Source organism: Felis catus, chromosome D2 (genome assembly GCF_018350175.1).
Source record: "Felis catus isolate Fca126 chromosome D2, F.catus_Fca126_mat1.0, whole genome shotgun sequence".
Lineage (NCBI taxonomy): Eukaryota > Metazoa > Chordata > Mammalia > Carnivora > Felidae > Felis > Felis catus.
Window position 1 is genome coordinate 78,249,392 of NC_058378.1, and position 22,810 is coordinate 78,272,201.

Here is a 22,810-nt window from a genome sequence, read left to right on the forward strand (position 1 = left end):
CGAAATCAAGGGTCAGATGCTCAACCAACTGAGCCACCCAGGCGCCCCTGACTTTGGCATTTAATACAACCTAATCGCAGCAGCATATCCATGGTCCTACCTATATTTCAGGGGAGGGGGTTTTTCCGGGGGTGCATACCAGGGGCCGGAAAGCTTGGAGGTCACCCTAGAATTCCTCCTGCCTTGGGGTTGTTAGCCTTTTTAATTTTAGCCATTCTTGTAGGCGTGTGTCATTGTTTTAGTCTGTATTTTCCTGACATCATTGGCTATTTGTAGATCATCTTTTGTGAAGTCTTTGTCTCAGATTTTTTTTTTCTCTTCATCTGTCTTTCTTTTTGTGGAGTTGTATATTCCGAGTATGGGTCCTTGTTTAGATACAGTATTGTAAGTATCTTCTCCCAGTGGATGATTTTCATTTTGGATGAACAGAAATTACTTACTTTAATTATGTCATACTTGTCAGGTTTTTAAATAGTGATTTCTGTGTCCTGTTTATGAAATCTCTGCCTACCCTGGGGTCGTAAAGATATTTTCCTATCGGGAACCTTTCTCCTGAACTCTGCATTGTTTTTACTTTTCAAATTTAGGTCTATGATCCACTTCGAATAATTTTAATTTTGACATGGGACCTAGCTCATTTTTCTTCCATATCAATAGCCAAATGGTTCAGTGCCATTTATTGAGAAGACCCTACTTCAGTTATGCTTTTGTTAAATCAGGTCACTGCTTGATGTCTGAGTCTGATCTGGGCTCCCTCCTAGTCCAGTGAGTTATATGTTTGTCTGTATGCCCGGACCAAACTGTCCTGATTGTTATATTTATTTTTAATTTTTAAGATTTTTTATTTTTATAATTTAAGAGATTTTTTTGTTTACTTATTTATTTGCATTTATTTATTTTGAGAGAGAAAGCAAGCATGAGCCGGGAGTGGCAGAGAGAGAGGGGGAGAGAAAGAATCCCAAGAAGGGGGCTCGAACTCACAAACCATGAGATCATGACCTGAGCCATAGTCAGACGCTTAACTGACTAAGCCCCTGTCCTGATTATTTTTAAATTACGCTGTGATGTTTAAAGGTATCCTGGGAGTCGTGACCTCTGTAGAGTTTGCACGGCTATTTCCTTGTGCCAGGGAGCAGGGCACAGGCCACTAGAAATGGGGACACAGAAAGGGGGAAATAGGGAGTGAATAGGTCATGTCCAGACAGAGCTTCACTGAAGACTTCAAAAAGATGTACGGATGTCTTGGATTTAAAAACTCGAAAAAGCATCCTCGTTTTAAAATGTCAGAAAACATAGGGGTGCCTGGGTGGCTCAGTTGGTTGAGCGTCCCACTTGGGCTCAGGTTCCTCTCTCTGTGAGTTCAAGCCCCGAGTCGGGCGTTGTGCTGATAGAGCGGAGCCTCTCTCTCTCTGCCTCTCCCCACCTCCCTCAAAAATAAACGTTAACAAACTTTCTTTTAACGTCAGAAAATACAGATTTGGAACAATCTATAAATCTGGGCCGTTATTCAGGGCTCAGCACTCGTGCATACTCAACTGTTTGCTGGCTATGTAAAAGGCAGGCATGGGCCGTGTCCACAAAGGATCAGGAGCAGGTGCTGAGCTCGGTGGTGGGACAGGGTGGGTTTGAAGGGCCTGAGGGACAAGGAGTGACCACAGGCAGGAGCATGGGCCAGTGTCGGGTGTCCTCAGACGGGGAGCCCCCGCTGCAGGGAGAGCATGCCCGGGAACTTGGCTTTCACTGATGGCAAAGGCCTCCGGCTTTCTGACCTTCTCTTCCTTTACTTTTGCCTATCTCCTCCAGAATGGCTGCTCAGTACAGAAAATATCACCAATCAGTCTCCACCCCCCACCCCTCCACCCCTCCACCCCTCCACCCCTCCACCCCTCCACCCCTCCACCCCTCCACCCCTCCACCCCTCCACCCCTCCACCCCTCCACCCAGAATTAGCCTCAGGCTTTGTTCTGCCCACGTTGGAGCCTGACAGTCAGTTTCTTAACAATCAGGGGCGGGGCGAGCACCACGCACACTTTTGTTTGTATCCTGCATTTCTTGCTTGGTGTATTAGCATCTCCCTGGGTCACTACCCTGCTTCCTCTGGAATCTCAAAGTAGGGAAGCTGGGCCATTAGTGAGGATTTCCTGATTCCCCTTTGAAGGATCAGGGTGGTTGGGCTGGGTCTTCCTGTAGCTGAGGGGTCGGGTTATCTCTCCCTCCCCTGTCTCCAGCCACAGGTCTTCAGGACGGGGAACGGGGAACGTTGGTGCGCCTTTCAGGCCTGATCTCTAAAGTGGCGGCTCTTCTTTTTTAAGCGACGGTGAAGTCATTTAATGACTGGGTGCCAGGAACTAGGCTAGGCTTGAGCGCCCAGACGCCGCCTACAAGAGGTGGAGGCCATCGGGAAAGAGGGACACAGGTCTCCACAATGCGAGGTGACAGGGCTTTAAGAAAGGATGGGGGGGGGGCAGTGGAAAAGTACCTCGGCTGTGATTCATCGGGGATAATGCTCTGCTGGTGTCACGCCATCCAGGAGTGCCGACAGCTGACGGCTGGAGGACATCAAAAATAGAACCAATTTTGGGCGAAACGGGTGAAGGGATTAAGAGATTCCAAAAAAATTTAAAAAAATAAGAGGAATCAGTTTAAGGGAAGAAAGTCGATGAAAATCAACACAAAATGTATTACTTCTGTGCCATACCTGGCCTCTGCTGCAAGCTGTCTGTTGAACTCAACAACCTGAGACCATCGTGGCTGGCACTGTCTGGTCCAATGGGCAGGTCAGGCTTCCCGTTCCAGACAACTCCCAGCCTGCTGGCGGAGGGCAATGTGGTGGCCCATCTGAACACAGACCGCTGATTAAACTACAGGCTGTGAATTAGACGAATAGAATTCCCAGAGTCGCGGAATTTTGGATCCCGAAGGACATCACCCTGGCTGTGAAACAACAGGATGGTTTAAACACGTATTCACATAGCCTCAACACAGAGTAACGGTCCGCCTGTGGTTCCCAGCCTGACTGCTCCCTGGAGTCCCTGGGAGGGCTCTGAAAACTCAGCAGCAGGGATGCTCAATCACACCCCCTAGAGGACTCGTTTCTAACAGTCCTATCGAGGTAGCATTCAAATACCATACAACTCACTGTTTCAAAAGGTCCAGGCCAATGGTGTTTAGCGTGTTCCGAGGGGTGCAACCATCACCACAATTTTAAAACATTTTAATCACCTCAAAAAGAAGCCCCTTTCCTTTTGCTGTTACCTCTCTATCCCACCATCCTCCCCCCAGCCCTAAGCAACCACTAATCTATTTCCTGTCTCTGTAGATTTCCCAGATGTTGTCGACATTTCCTTCCAAAGGAATCGTATGATATGCGGCCTTTTGTGACTGGTTTCTTTCATCTGGCAATAATGTACTCAGGGTTCATCTATTTTGTACCATGTGTCAGGATTCCACTCTTTCACGGCTGAGGACGATTCCATGGCATGGATACGGCACGCCGACTGGACATGTGGGGGTATTTCCACCTTTTGGCTGTTGTGAATAACGCTGCTACGAACATTCGTGTACCAGCCTCTGTGTGGACATATGCTTTTGTCTCTCTTGGGTGCGTACCAAGGCATGGAATTGCTGGGCCACATGGTAACTCTGTGTTTAATTATTCGAGGAACCCCTAGACTGGTTTTCAAAGTGGCTGCACCATTTTCCATTCCCATCAGCAGCGTTGGAGGGTTCCCTTTTCTCAACATTTCTGCCTTCTCCCGTTATCATCTGATTTTTTTTTATACAAGCCATTCTAGTGGGTGTGGTGTCTCCATGTGGTTTTGATCCATTGATGACTAATGATGTTGAGCATCTTTTCGTTATTGGTGCCTCTAGAGGATTTTCTTTTATGTTTATTTATTTTGAGAGAGAGATTGCGCCCGCGTGTGCAACTGTGAGTGGGGGAGGGGCAGAGAGAGGTGGGGGGAGAGAGCTGCAAGCAGGCTTCTCGCTGTCAGTGCAGAGCCTGACTTGGGGCTCGATCTCACTGAGATCAAGACCTGAGCTGACACCAAGAGTCGGTCGCTTGGCCATCTGAGCCACCCAGGCGCCCCGGTGCCTCTAGAGTTTTTGATTCCATTGATCTGGGTGATTTATTTTCAAGAAACTTTTTTATTTTGAAATAATTTTTGGTTTAGATAAAAGTCGTAACAATCGTATAAAACTCTCATTTACCCTGCACCCAGCTTCCCAAACCCAGCTTCCCCACATGTCGATCACACTTGCTCATTCTGCACTCCTGAGACATTTAAGAGTGAGTTGTAGATAGGAAGGCCCTATACCTCTAAGTGCTTTAGTGTGCATTTTCTTTTCTTCTTTAATTTATTATTATTTTTTTTAATATTTATCTGTTTTTCAGAGAGAGAGAGAGAGAGAGAGAGACAGAGCGCAAGTAGAGGAGGGGCAGAGAGAGAGGGAGACACAGAATCTGAAGCAGGCTCCAGGCTCTGAGCTGTCAGCACAGAGCCCGACGCGGGGCTGGAACTCAAGAACCGCGAGACCATGACCTGAGCTGAAGTCGGACACTCAACCGACTGAGCCACCCAGGGGCCCCTCCATGTATCTTTCTTAAAAAATGAAATTAAAAACCAACTTGCTCTTATGCAACCATAGGAAAATGATCAAAATCAGAAAATCGATACTGATTCAATACTATTTACTGAATTTGATCAAAGTTTGCCAAACTCCAGGATGTCAGCATTTTAAAACAGCTCCACAGGTGATTCCAATAGACACCAGGGGCGTCTGTCTCCTCCTCTTGTGGAGAAGGACCGTAGAAACGAGAATGCCCTCCCTGAGGTCACTGGCAACTTAGGGCAGGGTTTTTAGGGTGTCCAGCCCTTGAGGCATCTTTCTATGACTTAGGAAAAGAGGCCTTTCCTAGAGCTGAACCAGATGGGCAATTGCGTGGCGAGGGGACAGTGCCTTTGTTGTCGTGTCAGGCCTCTGTACCCTAGCACCAGGCACATTCTCCATGTAGGGCTGACGATAGCTGAGAAAGGGGAGGGGAGAGGCAGGGCTCCTGAGGGCCTGGGACTGTCAGTCTGTTCTGCATCGGGGGACACGTGCCCTTCATGTCTGCCCTTGGAGAGTCTGTGCTTGACATTGAGTGGGAAGGAGAGGAGCTGGTTATAGGCTGAGGGGCAAACTGTTTCTTTGTTGTATTCCATGATCTGAGCTGCCAAAATCGGGAGTCTTCTCTCCTGCTAAAACTTGTCTCCAGACTCTCCCTCCTTCCACGCCCCCATCCCTCAAACCAGATTTCACCCTGGTCCTGGTGGTCTTTCCAACCCACACATCTGACCACATCCCTTTCCCGATTAAAACCACTAGATGAAGCCAGAGTTCCTCCATATGCAATAAATGGGAAGAGCGGCTGTCTCTGCTGGGCCCTTCCCCGCCCCCTGGTCTCTAACTCCTACTCACTCGTAAGACTTCCTCTGGCGTCTCTCTGCAGAAGCCCCTCTGAGGCTGGTTATCTCTTCCCGCGAATGATGCCATGCGTCTCTCCCACAATACGACCCAGCGTGCGTATGCGGAGATGTGTCAGTGGAGCAGGGATGGGCAGTGGACAAGGGACGGGAGGGGGACACACGTTATTTGCCTAGTGCCTTGTTACCCCAAGCGGAGTCTCCAGGCCAACGGGCATCACGTCACCTGAAACTTGTTAGCAATGCACATCCTCAGGCTCCGCCCCAGACCCACTGGATCAGAAATTCGGGGCGGAGCTCAGCCACCTGCCTGGCAGCTGGTCAACCCTCCAGGTGTTCCTGATGCTGGCTCAGGCTTGAGAACCACTGGCCCCGCAGCCAGAATCAGGGGCAATTCAGCCCTTCCCTGGGTTCAAGTAATTCAAGGTGGATATTCTCCACGGCTGGGAAGTCAAGAATATCAACCAATATTTCCAGTGCACCTAGTATGGGCCGGACAAAGGACACAGGAAGATGCACTGGGTGGGAGAGTGGGAGCGGGTGGGGGAAACCCAAAGCCCGTAGAAGGCCATCTGGGTGGGCCCTCCAGCTGCTGGGCTGGGTTTGGAGTTACACTGATGGAAGCGGAGACCTCAGCCCTCAGGGACCTCTGGCCAAGGCTTCTAGAGTAGCCATTAGGTAAGGGGCACCACCTTTATATTCCACGGCTTCACGTTTCTCATGGTCCCATTAGTATAGGGATTTCAAAGGAAACCACGTTTGGCTGTAAATGTAAGAAGATAACAACGCAAGTCTGTAGAGAAAGAATCTGGGCCTTCTAGGTCACGTTCGTTTAAAATGTTGACATCCTGGGGCGCCTGGGTGGCTCAGTCGGTTAAGCGGCCGACTTTAGCTCAGGTCATGATCGTGCGGTCCATGAGTTCGAGCCCCACATCGGGCTCTGTGCTGACAGCTCAGAGCCCAGAGCCTGTTTCGGATTCTGTGTCTCCCTCTCTCTGAACCTCTCCCGTTCATGCTCTGTCTCTCTCTGTCTCAAAAATAAATAAACGGTAAAAAAACAACAAAAAAAAAAAACCCAAAAAAACCAAAAAAATAAAATGTTGACATCCAGGGGCACCTGGGTGGCTCAGTCGGTTAAGCGTCCAACTTTGGCTCAGGCCATGATCTCATGGTTCATGAGTTTGAGCCCCGCGTTGGGCTCTGTGCCGACAGCTCAGAGCCCGGAGCCTGCTTCAGATTCCGTGCCTCCCTCTGTTTCTGCCCCTCCCCTGCTTGTGCTGTCTCCCAAAAGTAAATAAACGTTAATTTTTTTTTAAATGTTGACATCCAAGCACCCCCCTACTGATAAATACATTCAGTGAATAGTTTTTAATACTCTAGACCTTCGGCTCTTTGTGTGTAACTTAGTGCCTATATAACTAGATGATGAAATACTTCTAAGACTGAACACCCTCCCCCATTTAAAAACATTTTTTTTTTTTACGAGCACCTTTAAAATTCTGGTTCAGAATTTCTTTTATTCAAACTCAAACATTCTTCAACGTTTATTTATTTTTGGGACAGAGAGAGACAGAGCATGAACGGGGGAGGGGCAGAGAGAGAGGGAGACACAGAATCGGAAACAGGCTCCAGGCTCTGAGCCATCAGCCCAGAGCCTGACACAGGGCTCGAACTCCCGGACCGCGAGATCGTGACCTGGCTGAAGTCGGACGCTTAACCGACTGCGCCACCCAGGCGCCCCTCAAACTCAAACATTCTTGCCTAAAAGGCAGTCTGTTCTGTAAGTGACCTTGTTCTATTTTCATGCTGCTCCTAACAAAATTGACAAGTTGTCACTCATTGCACTTTGGCGGTTGCCTGTGGCTCTGTTTGAACTTGTGTCTGTCAGATATTCGGTCAATGAGAGTGGAAAAATCCAGTCATATGGCATGCATGCACTTTTAATTTCTTAGAGCAAATATGTTGGAAAGAGCCGATGAATGCAAACACAGACCGTTGGTCTTCTGCAAATGACAGGGCACATGTTAGTGTAAATTAATGAAAGATCTGAATTATAGATCTTGAAGGCTTGAAAGGAAACACAGAACAGCAGGCAGGCCAGGGACTGGTTTCTATGGGTCCTCCTTTGATTAAGAGAAATGAATGTTTGGTGATTTGATATTAGAAATGCTAGTGTTTCTTCTTTTTATTATTTTAGAGGGAGAGAGGGCGGAGAGATTTCAGGGGGGGGGGAGGGACATGGGGGAGAGAGAGAGAGAGAGAGAGAGAGAGAATCCTCTAGGATCCCCTAGAATCCCCTAGGATCATGACCTGGGCCAAAATCAAGAGTTGGAGGCTCAACTGACTGAGCCACCCAGACCCCCGAGAAATGCTAGTATTTCTTTTTTCTTTTTAATTTTTTTTAACGTTTTATTTATTTTTGAGACAGGGAGAGACAGAGCATGAACAGGGGAGGGTCAGAGAGAGGGAGACACAGAATCCGAAACAGGCTCCAGGCTCCGAGCCGTCAGCACGGAGCCCGACGCAGGGCTCGAACTCACGGACCGCGAGATCATGACCTGAGCCGAAGTCGGCCGCTCAACCGACTGAGCCACCCAGGCGCCCCGAGAAATGCTAGTATTTCTAAAGTGCCTCTGAAGTTCTCAAACGTATTTTAAACATCCTCGCCATTTGCAAGATTTCTGAAGGAGGGGCTCACGTGGAAGAGGTCATGCCGAAATGAATTGTCACAAAGCTATTGGAATCTCTCTACCTCTTATCTTACTGGGTTACGTGAACTGCATCTTCAGTGTAGTTCAAAGTGCTTCTTAACCTAGACTCTAATAATGTGTCTGTATTTAAAAATGTATGTTGCTGAATCCATTTTCTTTTGCAAGCCACCGTCCTTACTGCGGTAAGGTGATTCTGCCAAAACCCAGCTCCTTCAAAGCCCACTGGAGTTCCACATCAGCACCAGGGTAAAGCCCAAATTCCTTAGGAGGACAACAGGAGCCCTTCAGAACCTGGCCCTGCCCTCCAGCTGCCTCTCCTGACCACGGGGCCCCTCTCCTGCCAGACATACACTGGACAGCTTGGAATTTCCCCAACTGAGTGGACTCATAGGGTGCCCCGTGTGCTGCCTGCTCCTGTCCGCCTGGTGACTTCCTCCCCATCCCTCGAGATGCGGCCCAGTTAGCATCTCTAAAGTCCTAATTCCTCCCCCTCATAGAGTTCCCTCCCATCACCCTGTGCTTGTCTTCTTATTGCTGTCTCCGGTGTGATAGGCACCGGTCTCATACCGCTAAGGGGGTGCCCTCGTGTGGTTACGCTCAAAGAATTGAAATGAAATACAAATAAAAAGTCTCTTGACTGCACTTGCCACATTAATGACGCTCAGCAGTTAGTTGCACATAGTTAGTGGCTATCATCTTAGGTAGAGAACGTTTCCATCACTGCAGAAAATTCTAGACTTGGAGCTGCGTTTAATGCTGCATCTCCAGTGTCTAGCAGAGTGTCCAGCACTTGGCAGATGCTCAAGAAATTCCTCTAAGTGAAACTGAACCGATGTGGGACCATCTTCAGAGAGGCAGGAAGGAGCAGATGTGTCTTTTGTCAAAGGAGGTCATGACTTTCCGATGGACATAATGGGAGCGTGCTTGGTTCTCAGAGGGAAGGGAATCGAAACTGACTCAGAAGTCACCTTTTACCTGGGCAGCCTGTCCCCAGCCAAGGCTGTTACTATGGAGAGGGCGGGACTAGATGCTAGGGGCAACTTGGGGATTCTGCCACCCTATAGCAGCAGAGAACAACCTGGCTTGAGGGGCACTTTGGGTGACAGCATGGAGCATTCTGGATGTCAGGTGAAGAAGTTTGGACTTCCTTTTACTAAGATTTCGAGCCCCTGAAAATGCAAGAAATTGCAAGAAATTGCAAGATTGTAGGAAAAGTCAAAATGATTGCCACAGCTCCTTAGGCTTTAGGTCCTGTGGATTAGGAAAGGCACTTCGAGTCCCCAATCATTCTGGGTCCTTCGTAGTTTTGGGAGGCCCCCAAAGTGGGAGATCTTTCTCTTTGGGGGCAGCACAGACATGGTTGCTCTGTGCCAGTTCAGAAACCTCATTTCCTAATGGAGGCTTTGTCAGCCATGGTGTTTTATTTGTTCATTATTCATGAATAGACTTGACTCCGTTCAACATTAAGGTTTAATGGCTGCAAATTTGGGCCGCAGAGAAGATAGCAGGGCCTACGTAGCTTCCAAACGACTCCCTTTTCCCTGGAAAAATCTTCTCTAGGAATCTGTGCCAAGCCCCGGTGAGAAATGAGTTTTCATGATGTATTTGAAACACGCATCTTGTAAGAAACTGTCATTATACATGGCATCAGGGTGGGGAGACAAAGAAAAGAAAGAGTAGTCCTTTCGGACCAAAAGCATTAGTTTTAGATCCGGAAATGCTAGGAGTAAGGGAATACCTGGTTTCAACTGTATTATTCCGTGTCCTTCAACCCATGCACGCTCATGGACACACGCAGGGGCACATACACACAGGACACCCTCCTGAGTGGACGGTGCAAAAAATCTCCATAATCCATCCAGTGGATCTTTAATTTCTCGAACTCAGAGTCGAAGGTCTTGGGCGAGGGCCCTCCTATGAGCTGTCTTCTCAGCGATCCCCGTTAACGCAAGAGCAGGTGAGTGAACTGTAGTCACACCTGGGGGTATGTGATCACGGTCTTTCCAGAACCTTGGGCATTGTCAGTTCTGCTTGTCGGGCGCTGTTCAGCCTTCCACTCCTTGGCTTGCGTTTCCCGATCGCTGCCATTGCAAACATCACTTCCGGGTTGTGAACCATTACAGGAGCGGTTTCCTTGCCACAAACACCCTTTTTTAGCTACTGGATGCGTAGTCACCCCCATTTTCCCGGTGAAGGTCTCGAGGTTCTTAAATAACTTGCCCAAAGTCACAGAATTAAGGGCCAGAAGCGGGACTTTGACTCCCAAACTCATCAGACGACACGGCTCCTGCCAACTTCACTAGGTCACATTTAACTCACCCTGGCGAGGAGGAAGGGCACTGCAGGAGGAGGGAGGAGCATGGGCAGAGACACAAAGACCTTAAACAGAAGAAGGTATGTTCCAGAAAATGCAAGTTATTCAGCACTGGGGGAGTCAGGTGTGTGTGGCGGGGCAAAGGGGTGGAGAATGGAGTGAGGGGGAAGGGGTGATGGGGACTCATTGAAACTGGCAGGAACTTGGCCTCTGATAGGGAAAAGGCCAGGACCCATTCCCAGCATGCAGTTTTATTTTTAATCAGTTATTTCACTCCCGCAGCTTGGCCGGAGGGTGGAGGATGGGGTCCTGGCTGTATCACTCTTGTAGTGTGACCCTGGGGGAGTCACACTACCCTTGCTGGCTCTCAGTTTTCTCGCTCATCTGCAAAGCGAGAGTATTGGACGAAAAGAAGTCACTACTGCAGGCCAAAGTTTATCGTATCTGCCCACTGGGCTGCAGTGGGGAGACGCTTTATTGGCTGATCCACTTTGCTAATTATTCCCCTCACCCCTCCATCCCCCTTTTTGGGTAATCACAGCTAGCCAGGCGCTCAGCACCCCTAATCAGAATGCTGTGCCCCTCTCCAGTATCCAGGGACTGAGTGAATTCTGGCTCAGGGTCTCCCTTTACACAAGGATGAAGATTGTGGCTTTAGGAAATCCTGTGCTAATGTCCTTCTAGAAGTCCAGGCTGCTGGACCTCCTGTTTCCCAACTCTTGGTCCCAGGTACCCCTCTGGATCCTGGATGCTATTGGCTCACATTTGGGAGGTGCTTTGGGCGGGGGCGGTTATAAATATTTGGATTTTGCTTTTTAAAACTATTTTTATTGGAAAAACATCCCGTGCACAAGGGAACCACCCAAATACAAAAAAAAAAAAAAAAAAGTGCAAAATTCCTAAGCCTCCTGTGCCCCTTCCCACACCTACTCCACCCCAAGGTCGGAGCTCCCAGCCCGCCCGTCCTTCCTTCGGCATCTCTGCCTGGGCGGGGCGTGTGCGAACCGGTCTCCTCCCGGGGCCTCAGGTGTAAGCTTTGTCCATCTGCTGAGTATCGGCCCGGAGGCCGACGCCCGAGGGCCTGGCGCCACCGGGACGCGCGGATCCACCTCCGGAGTCGCCCCTGCCCCTCCAGGTGATGCCTTAACTTGCATCTGTCCCAAAGGAAGCACCGAAGACTCTCAAGTGGAAGATCAAAGATGAACTCCTTTAGGTAATAACAACGTTTTGAGATAATCATGCACGTGGTGAAAAACTCAGGCGCTACAAAGCCCCTCTCTCACCCAGGACTCCCACACACCCCCCCGCCCCGGTGCTACCAGCTTCTCGCGTCTACGCTCCGGAGCTACTCCGTGCATGTACAAGCACGCCTCCCACCCGTTAACAACTTTCCAAAGGAATCTGACGCGAGTGATTGTATTCTAATGACTTCGGCTCTTTGCTTTTTTCACGTAACCGTGGGTCTGGCCGCGGGCTTTCCGCCAGCCCCGCCTTCCTCGCAAGGCTGCACCGGTCGCGCGTGTGGGACGCGGGGGTCAATTCCAGGGAAGTGCCCGCCCCCCTCCTCTGGAGCGCATGACCGAGGGGCCAGCGGGTCCCCGGCTCGGCAATCTGGGGAACTTCCTCGGGCCCGCGCGTGCGCGCGCGCGCGCGCGGGGCCGCCGCAGGTTCCCCTTCGCAGAGTCTCCCTCTTAGTTTTAGGCTGGCGAGGGGCGTGCGAGAACCCGCGGACGGGAGGGGCGGGAGGGGCGCGCGGAGCCGGACACCGAGCCCCGCGAGAGGGCGGACCCGCGCGCCGCCCCGCCCGCGCCCCGCGAGCCGCGCCGTGCCCGGGCGCGCCCGCCCTGCCCCCGCCGCGGGCGGTCCCCGCTGCAGCCGCCCGCCCGCCCCCCGTCCGCACCCCCCCCCCACCCCGGCCGCCGTGCCCGTCCCCAAGGCGGCTCGTCACCGCCGCGAGGCCAATGGGCTGGGCCGCGCGGCCGCGCGCACTCGCACCCGCTCCCCCTAGTCCCTCCCGCGCTCTCCCCGGCGCCGCTCTCCGGCCCGCGCCCAGCCCGCCGCCGCCGCCGTCGGAGCCGCCATGCAGCCCCCGCGCGCCTCGTGCCTCCCGCCGCCGCTGCTGCTGCTGCTGCTGCTCGCGGCGCCCGCCCCGGCGCAGCCGTCCCGGGCCGGACGCTCGGCGCCTGCCGCCGCCGCCGGGTGCCCGGAGCGCTGCGAGCCCGCGCGCTGCTCCCCGCCGCCGGCACACTGCGAAGGCGGCCGCGTCCGCGACGCGTGCGGCTGCTGCGAGGTGTGCGGCGCGCCCGAGGGGGCGGCGTGCGGCCTGCAGGAGGGCCCGTGCGGCGAGGGGCTGCAGTGCGTGGTGCCCTTCGGGGTGCCCGCCTCGGCCACGGTGCGGCGGCGCTCGCAGGCCGGCCTCTGCGTGTGCGCCAGCAGCGAGCCGGTGTGCGGCAGCGACGCCAACACCTACGCCAACCTGTGCCAGCTGCGCGCCGCCAGCCGCCGCTCCGAGAGGCTGCACCAGCCGCCGGTCATCGTCCTGCAGCGCGGCGCCTGCGGCCAAGGTACCTGCGCGCCCGGGGCTCCCCGCTCTCGCCATCCCGGCCCCGGCGGGCCGGCCGGGCGAGCCGAGGGGCGGCGAAGCGTCGCGGGGTGTTGGGGCTCCCACCTGCTGCGAGAGGCGGGGCCCCGGCCCCCCGGTGGGGGAACTTTCCGCGGGCCCCCTGGGGACCCAAGCTTTGCGCCCGGCCCGGGGCCGGCTCCGCGCCCGGCGGGTGCCCCGCGCGCTCTGGGCGGCAGCCCCGGGCCAGGGTGACGGGGCGTCCCGCCCGCTGGCCGGCTGCTGGGTGCCCCGCGAGGCACCACAGCGCCCCGGGGGAACACGGACAAACGAGACAGGAGTGTGCGCGTAGAGTTGAGAGAGGGATTGGGAAAGGTGCCTTGTGCCGGAGGCGTCGGGACCGCCAGGACTCATTTCTGTCTCTTTGCCTTCCTTCTACTTCTCTGCATTCCGCCCCCCACCCCCCTGGCGCCTTTAGAGTTAAGCGTGCGTTCGTCTTATTATGGATCCTGTCCCGGAAAACTTTCCCGTAACTTTGTATTTGAAAGGAACGGTGTTCCCGCCCGCTCCGCGGTTCCCCCAGATGATCTCGCTGGGTTGGCACCGCTTGAGCCCCGCAGACTTTGCAGCGGCGTGGCCGCCTGCCTGCTTCCCGTGTTTTGAGCCAATCCTACAAAAATGAAAGTGGCTTTTTTTTTTTTTTTTTTAAATAAGCGGAACGGAACTTTGGATCGCGGAATCTGAGGCGGGGAAGGGGTGGGGGGAGGCGGGTTAGGGATGAAGAAGTGAACCCCTCCTCCTTACTTTCGCATCATTTCTGGCTCAGCGAGACCCGTCCTGGCTGGGGAGGTGCCGGTGACCCAGCGAAGGGTGGGGAAATTGTCTCTCTCGCGGGACCTTCCAGAGGGATGCTTCTCCAGGCGGAGAGACCATGTGGAAAAACAATACGGAGTTCAGCTGCGGCCAATCCAGCGGTGTAGGGACGGGCCGGCTGTGCTTGGCAGCGCACTTGGCCGCAGCCTCCTACCGCGGGCAGTGCATGGAGAGGGAGGGAGGCAGGGGAGCCCAGCGCCAGGAAGTGGTCTAGATTTTCTTTGGAGAAATATGGTCCAACACGACCAACTAGGGCCTGGCACAGGTTGGCTCCCACGCAGAGAAAGGTGCCAGAGCCGTGGAGGAGAAATTGGAGGTTGTGTATTCCAGCAACACAGGAGCAGGGAGCCCGGCCTGCCCTCAGGAAAGAGCCTAGCCAGGGGGGAGGCAGGAGACTTCCCTCGGAGAGAAGTGGTCCAACAGCGACTGAGGTCTGGCTGTGACGGTGCACAGGTGTGAGATTCCCGTTTCACAGATAGGGGAACTGAGGCTCAGTTACTTGCCCACGGCCACTCAGCTGGAATTTGAACCCAGACAGCCTTCCTTGGTGCCAGCCTAGTGCTCAACCCCAAGGCTGAGAAAGAGAGGTCAGACAGGGTGACGGAAGTTTCTGGAAGGCCGGGAAGTGCATCCCGGGCGGCCTGCTCAGTCTGGGCAAAGCCTGAAACTTGCTTGGGAGCTGGTGAATAGATTGGTGTGGCTGGGGACATTAGGGGCGGGCAGCGAGAGTGACTCAGGCTGGTGGCACAGAGTCCCGGGCCTGAAGAGGCCGGCTGTGCTGTGTATTTGGATGTTCTTGGACCAGGGGCAGCTTAAAGAAATCCCGGCGTAGGACTCACCTAGCACCGGAGCGCAGAACTCGCCAGGGTGCGGAGTGAGGGCCACTGCAATAGTCTGGGTGTGGGGTGACGACACTGAAAAAAGCATCTGGCATATTTTTGTCAAAAACAAGCCAGCTGTTCCTGTGTGTAGTCTCACTGCTCGGGGTCTTGAGTCATTGGCACCGTCTGAGCACCTGATTTATTGCCCGTGGAGTCACTTAGCGAGCTTCGCAGTTGGCAGAGGCATTAATAGTCGCCGTGTGGAGAGAAACAGGTCCTTGTCCGTGGGCCATCAGGCCCACAGCAGGCTCCCAGACAGCGGCCTTGAGACGAGAGAGAGAGACAAGAGGGGGCGAGGCTATTCTCACCCTTTTCTCTGCAAGTATTTATTGAGCGCTGCGGTGTGTCAGACGCCGTGTGCTTCTCTGCCTGGCACACGGGAGGCACCCGGTAGATATGTGGGCAGGTGATGAATGAATAAGTGAATGCATCAGGAAATAAGAGGTGCCTGAGACACAGGGCCATCCAGACTTCCTCTAATGGAAGGCCTTGCTTTTCCCATCTGCTGCCCACCCGCGCTCCACTCCTGCCGTCTAGCACTCCACCCTTGACTTCCCAGAGGTGCCTCTGCGGACCGGAGCCTGGGAGCCAAGACTTCATTCAGTGGAAGCCCGGCCCGCGAGCAGGTCACTTGACGTCGTTGTTGAATGAGGTGAATTGGCAGCCAGTTCTGGCCGAGAGGGTTGGCGGGAACGCTCTCTCTTTTCGCTGGGGTGATCGCGGGAGGCCTGGAGTTGGAGGGAGCCGTGCACGGATGTGGGGAAGGAGCTCCCGAGACAGGAGCGGGCTCCATGATCTCCGAGATCCTCTGGAGGGTTTGTCTGGAGCAGAGAGCGAGCGGGGAGCCAGGAGGAAATGCCCGCAGACCAGCGGGCCCTGCGTTGAGCGGCTCTTTAGAATCATGGTGGATGGTTGGATGGGGGAACGTGTCACCGCTGAAAAGAAAGCACTTTTATCTGTAAGCTGTTTAACGAAGAGTTCAGACAGCGTCTCCTAAAAATGGTTCTGGAGGTGAAGGCAAATCATCTATTTCAGAAATCTCGGGCCACCGGGGTGGCTCAGTCGGTTAAGCGGCCGACTTCAGCTCAGGTCATGATCTCGTGGTCGGTGGGTTCGAGCCCCGCGTGGGGCTCTGTGCTGACAGCTCGGAGCCTGGAGCCTGCGTCCGATTCTGTGTCTCCCTCTCTCTCTGCCCCTCCCCCGTTCATGCTCTGTCTCTCTCTCTCAAAAATAAATAAACATTAAAAAAATATTAAAAAAAAAAAGAAATCTCAATGCTGCTGTCAGGGTTTGGATGGGAAAGTGTCCAAGTATGAGAACAAAGATCTCTCATCTTTCACTACTAACAGCTTGGATTCATTTAAAGCAAAAATTCGCTGCTGTCAGGAAATTATAACGGAGAAAGGAATTGCAAGTAATATAACAGTATAATAATAAAGGCTAGCATATATTTAGGGCTTATTCTGTGCCAGGCATGTGTCAGCCCATTTGACCCTCCTAGAATCGTGTGAGGAGTGTGCTCTAATCTTCCCTGTGTCCCAACTGGGAGACAGAGTCACAGAGAAGTTCCTTGTCCAGGACTTGAACCCATGCATCTGGTCCAGGGCGCATTCATAATCACCGTGCTGTGCTGTTGACAGAGAAACTAAGATTATAAGCCAGCTCCAGCTAAGCCGCGGCTAATAGCTGGAATAAACAGTGCTCCAGATGGCCATGGCCTTGAGATGAAATGTAGGACACCTCCCAGCTCTCATTCCACAGGCACGAGAGTTGAAGGACATGGTTGCCCCAGTTGCCGTCAGTGCAACTTTTGCTACAGAAAAGCAAAAGAACAGAAGGGGCTGGAAGGGAGATGTTTCCAAACCAGAACCCTCGGCCCCAGACTGCTGCTGGGGAGAGAAAGTCCCCTCTGGATTCCCAGACATTGCAAAAGACTAGCCAGCGCTACAGATCTCTGCTAAAAATGGACGAGAAGCCAGGAAAGAGGCCTGAAAAAGACTTCTCAAAGCAGCAGGCTACTCCGTTTCTACCCCTAGTACCCACCCCAGGAGAGCCCACCCCACCCCAAACGGCAGCCCAGACAAGCCTGGAGCTCTCCTGTCCTCGTTCTGGTCCTGGTCCCAACATCGCCGTCCCCCCTCCCCCGCCCCCCAAATCTCTCCTCCCCCACCCTGATGAGGTGGAGCCTGGCTGTGCATTCCTGGTAAAGAGCCACCAGCTTGGAAGAAGAACCGTCTTTTCCATGGTTTAGAAGGCTTTGCTCTCTCCGGTTGGTAATTTGCCTTTATTCTCTTGTCGGTTTTGCTAAAGAGTTAAAATATTAAAGTTTCACAAAATTAGTACGTTAACAGTGTCGAAAGCCAAGCGTTTGAGTTATTTCATTCCGTCCAGAAGAGCTGTAAATAGGTTGCATTAGAGCTTAAAATAACCGCATTCAGTAAGCGATTCTGGTGGGGACCATGAGCTAACTGTGGTCAGGCGTCCGACAGCCTCCGGACTGCGGGGCTGGATTCTGAGTCCATTTGGAGTTGTGTGATCCTGGACACTGTTTCGTGCCTTGGATTGAGAGATCAGACTTTCCATGGGCCTGTATATCAAGTGAATAAATAGCTCTGGTCGGGCTTAGTTTGAAGAAGAAATCAAGCTTGGCAGCGGCTGAGGGTTCCTTGGAAGGCCAGCTGGTGTGGAGGGACTGGCGGGCTGGCCCCTGGCTCTGACCCTTCCTAGACTGTTCCCTCACCAGGTGACCAGCCCCTGACATCTCAGAGCCTCAGCAATGAGGGGATTGGGCCAGATGATCTCTGAGGTCCCTTCTAGCTGGAATGGTCTGTGATTCTTGTAAGAAAACTAATCTAAAAACCCGTGGTCACGTGGCCCATCTTGGGCCTGGTTCCCTTGTACGTTAGCTTTTGCTGGCTGGGGAAGATCCCTGGTTGACCATCGTGGTGACATGCCCACCCCTGAGATGTGAGCTCCAGTGAACCTGGTGCCTCTCCCTGCTTTTCCCAGAGGCCCCACGGCTGGCCTGGAGTGGGATCCTTCTCGAGTCGTTTCATCTTTCTTTCCTACCTTCCTTGCCATTAAAGAAGAAGGAAAAAGGGAAGGAAGGAAGGAAGGAAGGCAGGCAGGCTGGCAGGCAAGAAAGGAGGCAAGAAGGCAAAGAAAGAAAGGGAGATAGAATTAACATCAACAGAGGAACTGAGACAGTACCAATTCCAAATGCTTTTCCAAAAGGCCCCCAGAAGTGATAGGGAAGTTGGTGTGACCCAGTGCTGCTGGGTGACATGTGTCTAGAGCCACCGATGATCACCAGCTAGGATAACACAGCACCAGATGGAAATGAGTGGCAGCGAAGAGACCAGGCCACTTGCTGCTCAGAGGGTACAGAATTTAGCGTTTGGAATTAGTGACGTGGATTCTATTTCTAAGTTTCTTCAGAGCATTTATGGAACACCTACTGTGTACTCAGAAGGGGGTCGAAGGGAGTAAGGCTAGCAGCCCACGATCTCAAGGACTTCGTGCTGGATCACGCGATACCCGGCCTCAGGAGTCGGATCAGCACTTTCTAAACGTGGGACTTCGTGTGTGTGACGTAATCTCTGTAAGGCTCAGTTTCCTCATCAGTGGAATAATAATAAAAACAATAGTACCTGCGTACATATGTCCTTGGGTTGCCGGGGGGTGGAAGCTCCTAATTATATGAAGTGCTTAGAAGTGTACCTGCTGCGTTACTAGGACCCAATCAGCATTCGCTGTAATAATAGAAACAGTCATCATTTTTGAGACATCTAACAGGGAGTCAGCTCGGCGGGGCGAGTGCTGTAAGGATCATGTCTTCCTGGGGATGAGGTGGGCAGGTGGGTTACGGAAGGCTTCGCAGAGAAGGAAGGTGGTGGGGGACATGTGTCCTGGAAGCTAACTTGGAATTTGCCAGTAAATATGTTTGAAAGTTTCTCTGGGCAGAGGGACTCAGACGCCACTGTCCCTGTTACCCCGTGAACCCCCCTGGTCCTTGCCTATGTATCATTTGACAAGTGTGTGACTTTTCTTTCTTTCTCTTTCTTTCTTTCTTTCTTTCTTTCTTTTCTTTCTTTCTTTCTTTCTTTCTTTCTTTCTTTCTTTCTTTCTTTCTCCTTCCTTCCTTCCTTCCTTCCTTCCTTCCTTCCTTCCTTCCTTCCTTCCTTCCTTCCTTCCTTCCTATTTAGTTTTGAGAGAGAGAGAGCGTGAGAATGAGTGGGGGAGGGGCAGAGAAAAAGGGAGACACAGAATCCGAAGCAGGTTCCGGGCTCCCAGCTGTCAGCACAGAGCCCGATGCGGGGCTTGGCACCCACCAGCAGGGAGATCATGATCTGAGCCAAAGTCGGACGCTTAACCGTCTGAGCCACTAGGCGCCCCTTTGTGACTTCTCTTGAGTGAAGAGCTGGGACACCTGAGCTTTTACAGATGTCCCCTTGTTAACCCTGCCTGGAGGGACTTTGTGACGCTCAGGAGATGGCAGTGTTTAGAAGCCCTGAGAGCTTCTTGAATAATCCTTGTTTTGGGAGCGTCTCACATGGAAAGATTTGCCACATCGAAGTGTGGGAGCCTACCGGCTACCCTGTTATTTGAGATTCCTGGGACAAATTGTCAAGTAAGCGCATTGCATGAACACGGTCGGTCCTCCCCAGCATCACGTGACCGTGGCCCACTCCCTCACCGGGGGCTGATCCTGCGCCCTTGGGCACATGGTGGCTCCGGAGGGCACGTTGTTGTGGCTGGAATTTTTGATAGTTTTCAGATTTGAATAAACCCTAAGTGAGTCAGAGGCTTGTGCAATGCCCTCAGGCCTCAGGAAACATCTTTTTCATTAGTTGTGCAATCAGATCTTGAGAAGAAGACGGTAGGCCTGTGTGTGTGACGAGCTGTTTTCTTCTCAGGGTTTGGCGAGGTTTGCGGGACGGTCCCCTTTCACATCGTCTCGGGTGAGATTTCAGCAGCTCATCTAGCACTTGAGTCATCTCGCACCCCGTGACTGGGAGAAGCCCTGTCTTCGGTGCCACTATTCCAGGTGGCAGTCACCACTTGGTGGGGATGGAGGGACACAGAGTTCTGCCAGTTGGGGTTGCCCAGGCAGGCGGCTGCCAGCCAGATACGGAGGACAGAAGGCTCAGCGTCTAGCGGTCACATCTGGTTTTCTCCGGCAGAGTGAGCTAGCCGGGGGGCCCAGGGACCCCAGGACGGCCGGGTGGTGGGTCACAGCCCTGGAGAAACAGTGACCCCCAAAGAGCTACTGCTGCTGGGTGTGCTCTGGGAGGGGACACTGTGCACCCTGAGTTAGGGGCCTGCTGCCTCCTTGGCCACTAGGGCCACCCAGGGAGGGAATGGCATTGTCCTCGCTTCCCAGCTCAGGAAACAAGAGGAGGCTCCAAGCAGTAGGTTGTAACTGACCAAGGCTCCCTGGCAGGACGAAGCAGGGCTGGGATTGGGACCCAACTCTGTCTTACTCCCAAACCATTTTGAGACTTCTTTTTTATTTATGTTTTTTAATTTATTTTTGAGAGAGAGAGAGAGAGAGAGTACAAGTGGGGTAGGTAGGGGCAGAGAGAGAGGGAGACAGAGGGTCCAAAGCGGGCCCTGCGCTGAGAGCAGAAAGTCCGATGCGGGGATTGAACTCACAAGCAGTGAGATCATGGCCTGAGCCGAAGTTGGACGCTTATCCGACTGAGCCACCCAGGCACCTCAAGACTTCTTTGCCTCGAGTGTTACTTAGAAGACTGTTACTGAATCTCCAAGTATTTCGGGGGGGGGGCGGTTTCCAGCGATCTTTTCTGTTCTCGATTTCTAGTTCAGTTCCACTGTGGTCTGAGAACATACTTGGTATGATTTCTGTTCTTTTAAGTTTGGTAGGGTGTGTATTCTGGTCTGGAATGTGGCCTGTCTTGGCGAGTGTTCCATGTGAACAGCAGAATATTCTGCTGTGGTTGTCGGATGGAGTGTTTTATACATGCCAACTAGGTCTAGTGGACTGATAGTGCTGTTCAGGTCAACCCTGGCCTGACTGATTTTTGGCCTGCTTGGTCTGTCGGTTCGCGAGACAGGTGTGGCAAAGTCTCCTGAGTCTGCTCCAAAGCCCTGACCCGCTGTCTCCTTTGTGACCTCCTGGTGTCAGGAGACCTGGGCTCTCGTACTTGCTTGGACCTTTTGGGGGAGTTCCGAACTCCCTTCAGCCTCAGTTTCCTCATCTGTAATATGGGGATAACGATGCTGCCTAGGAGACCTCAGAGGGACACTGTGAGAGTCAGAGGAGAGAGTGGCTGTGAAGCTGTGTGGTCATCTGGGAGTCCTGGAGCATTGCACCTGCAAGGAATTAGGACCCTGAACTGGCACTTCCGGACTCTTCCGGGGCTCCTGGTACAACCAGCACCAAGCGGTGGAGCCGGAAGGATGCAAAAAGTAATACGCTTCCTGTGTGTTTAAGACATGGGTCTCCTCTGGGCGTGTCCCCCCATCCCACTGAGACACGATAGCCCTTGGCCAGGGCGACTGAATTATTCGTAAGCACTGATGCTCTGTTTCAGGGAAGCCAAAGGCCAAGTCCACTGCCATCAGCGCTTAAGGGAAGAACACTTTGGCTCAAACCACTAGGAACTGGGAATTATTACACCGAGCACACTGCCGTCTCCACTGTGCCTCCAGGGAGCCTGTGGCGTGCGTTCTGAGTTCCTCAGGCTGAGTTTCTGTCGGACATCTGCTGGCCAAGAAGTGGCCTGAATTGAGGTTCTCCGGCTTGAAATTGCTGGAGAAATTCATCAAATGTATGAACCGTATTCCAAGATATGACACTTTTGACACTTTGGGTTCTGAAAACTAGAGCCCAGTATGGGTTCAGCCCTCACGGGAGAAACCCAGGAGAAGTCTGATCACAGAAGGCACAGGAGGAAGGGCAAGGATTGGAGACCGTCGAGAAAGGACCCACGTGCCCTGATTCTTTCCTGTGTGTGTGTGTCGGGGGGGGCGGGGGAGTGGTTCTGCGGTGTTCTCAGACACAGCCATTTCCTTGGAATGCCCATCACTGGCCAGCCAGACAGTCCTTCGTCCTCTGAAAAATACTGTGGGCTTCCACAGCCCATCTCTGACCACGGCCGCACCTCATTTTCATGTTTTCTGGGGTTTTGTGGACAAGAACAGCTCCTTCCCTTCAGAGGGCTGGCCATAGTCCCCAAGTGCCTCGTAGAGAGGACCGAATCCCAGAGCGTGCAGCCTGAGTGTGGAAGGGCCTTGCAGGTCTTGTAGCCCAACCCTTCCCTTTACAGATAGGGAAATGGGCACCTAAGGGGAACATGACTCACGAGCTGCCCAGCTCATCAGTGGGGAGCCAGTGTGGACTCCATCCTGAGGCCCTTCCCACGTCAACCACACCTTCCTGCTGGAAGCAAGTGGGTGTTTGGGAGAGGACAGGGTCCATCCATATGATTTTCCCATGAGGCTGAGAAGCAGTGGGTACTTTGGCTTAGTCTCCCAAAATGATGCTAAAGATAACTGCCCCCCCAAAAATGATCTCCCCTCCAAAAGAATGATCTCTTTCAGTTGGAAGATGACCCCAAAGCCATGCACGTAATGACTGATTTCTCCTCTCAAGAGTTCTAAGCACGTATTATTAATGCTTCTGAACTATAATTATAGTGCTCTCGCTGAGGGGAAAGAAAAAAAAAACCAGTACAAATATCTTGGTGGACACGCCAGATAGATCGGGGCTGAGATGCTTCCTTGTCTTTTAAGCTGCGGTTAGATTTTCTTTGAGATGACTATACGAAGTTTTCCCTCTCTTAGCATCAAGGCTCTTTTTATTTCTTTTACTGGACTCTGTAGACGTCTCAGGACATGAATTCATACATCTGATGACACATTTTACCGTATCAGTTTTTAAAAATTATAAATATAGTCTAATTACATTGCAAATAAAGAAAACTGGCAAAAAGAGCCACAGTTTGGCATCTCCATCATTTCTGTCCCAAGCATTACCA

At 52.5% G+C, this 22,810-nt stretch overlaps 1 protein-coding gene and 1 long non-coding RNA gene across 2 annotated transcripts in view; one reads left to right on the forward strand and one right to left on the reverse strand.

Annotated features, from left to right (window-relative positions):
- Window positions 1-1,946: 1,946 nt before the first annotated feature.
- LOC109492744 lies at window positions 1,947-16,451 on the reverse strand. Its single transcript, XR_002146715.2, has 3 exons — window positions 13,858-16,451; window positions 2,699-2,934; window positions 1,947-2,549 (listed from the first exon to the last, which is right to left on the reverse strand). It is a non-coding gene; the product is annotated as an uncharacterized LOC109492744 (long non-coding RNA).
- HTRA1 (HtrA serine peptidase 1) overlaps window positions 12,559-22,810 on the forward strand; it is a 51,973-nt gene continuing 41,721 nt past the window's right edge. The window contains exon 1 of the mRNA XM_023241037.1: window positions 12,559-13,057. Within this exon, the coding sequence (XP_023096805.1) occupies window positions 12,574-13,057 (484 nt within the window). The 5' untranslated portion in view covers window positions 12,559-12,573. The remainder of the gene's footprint in view (window positions 13,058-22,810) is intronic.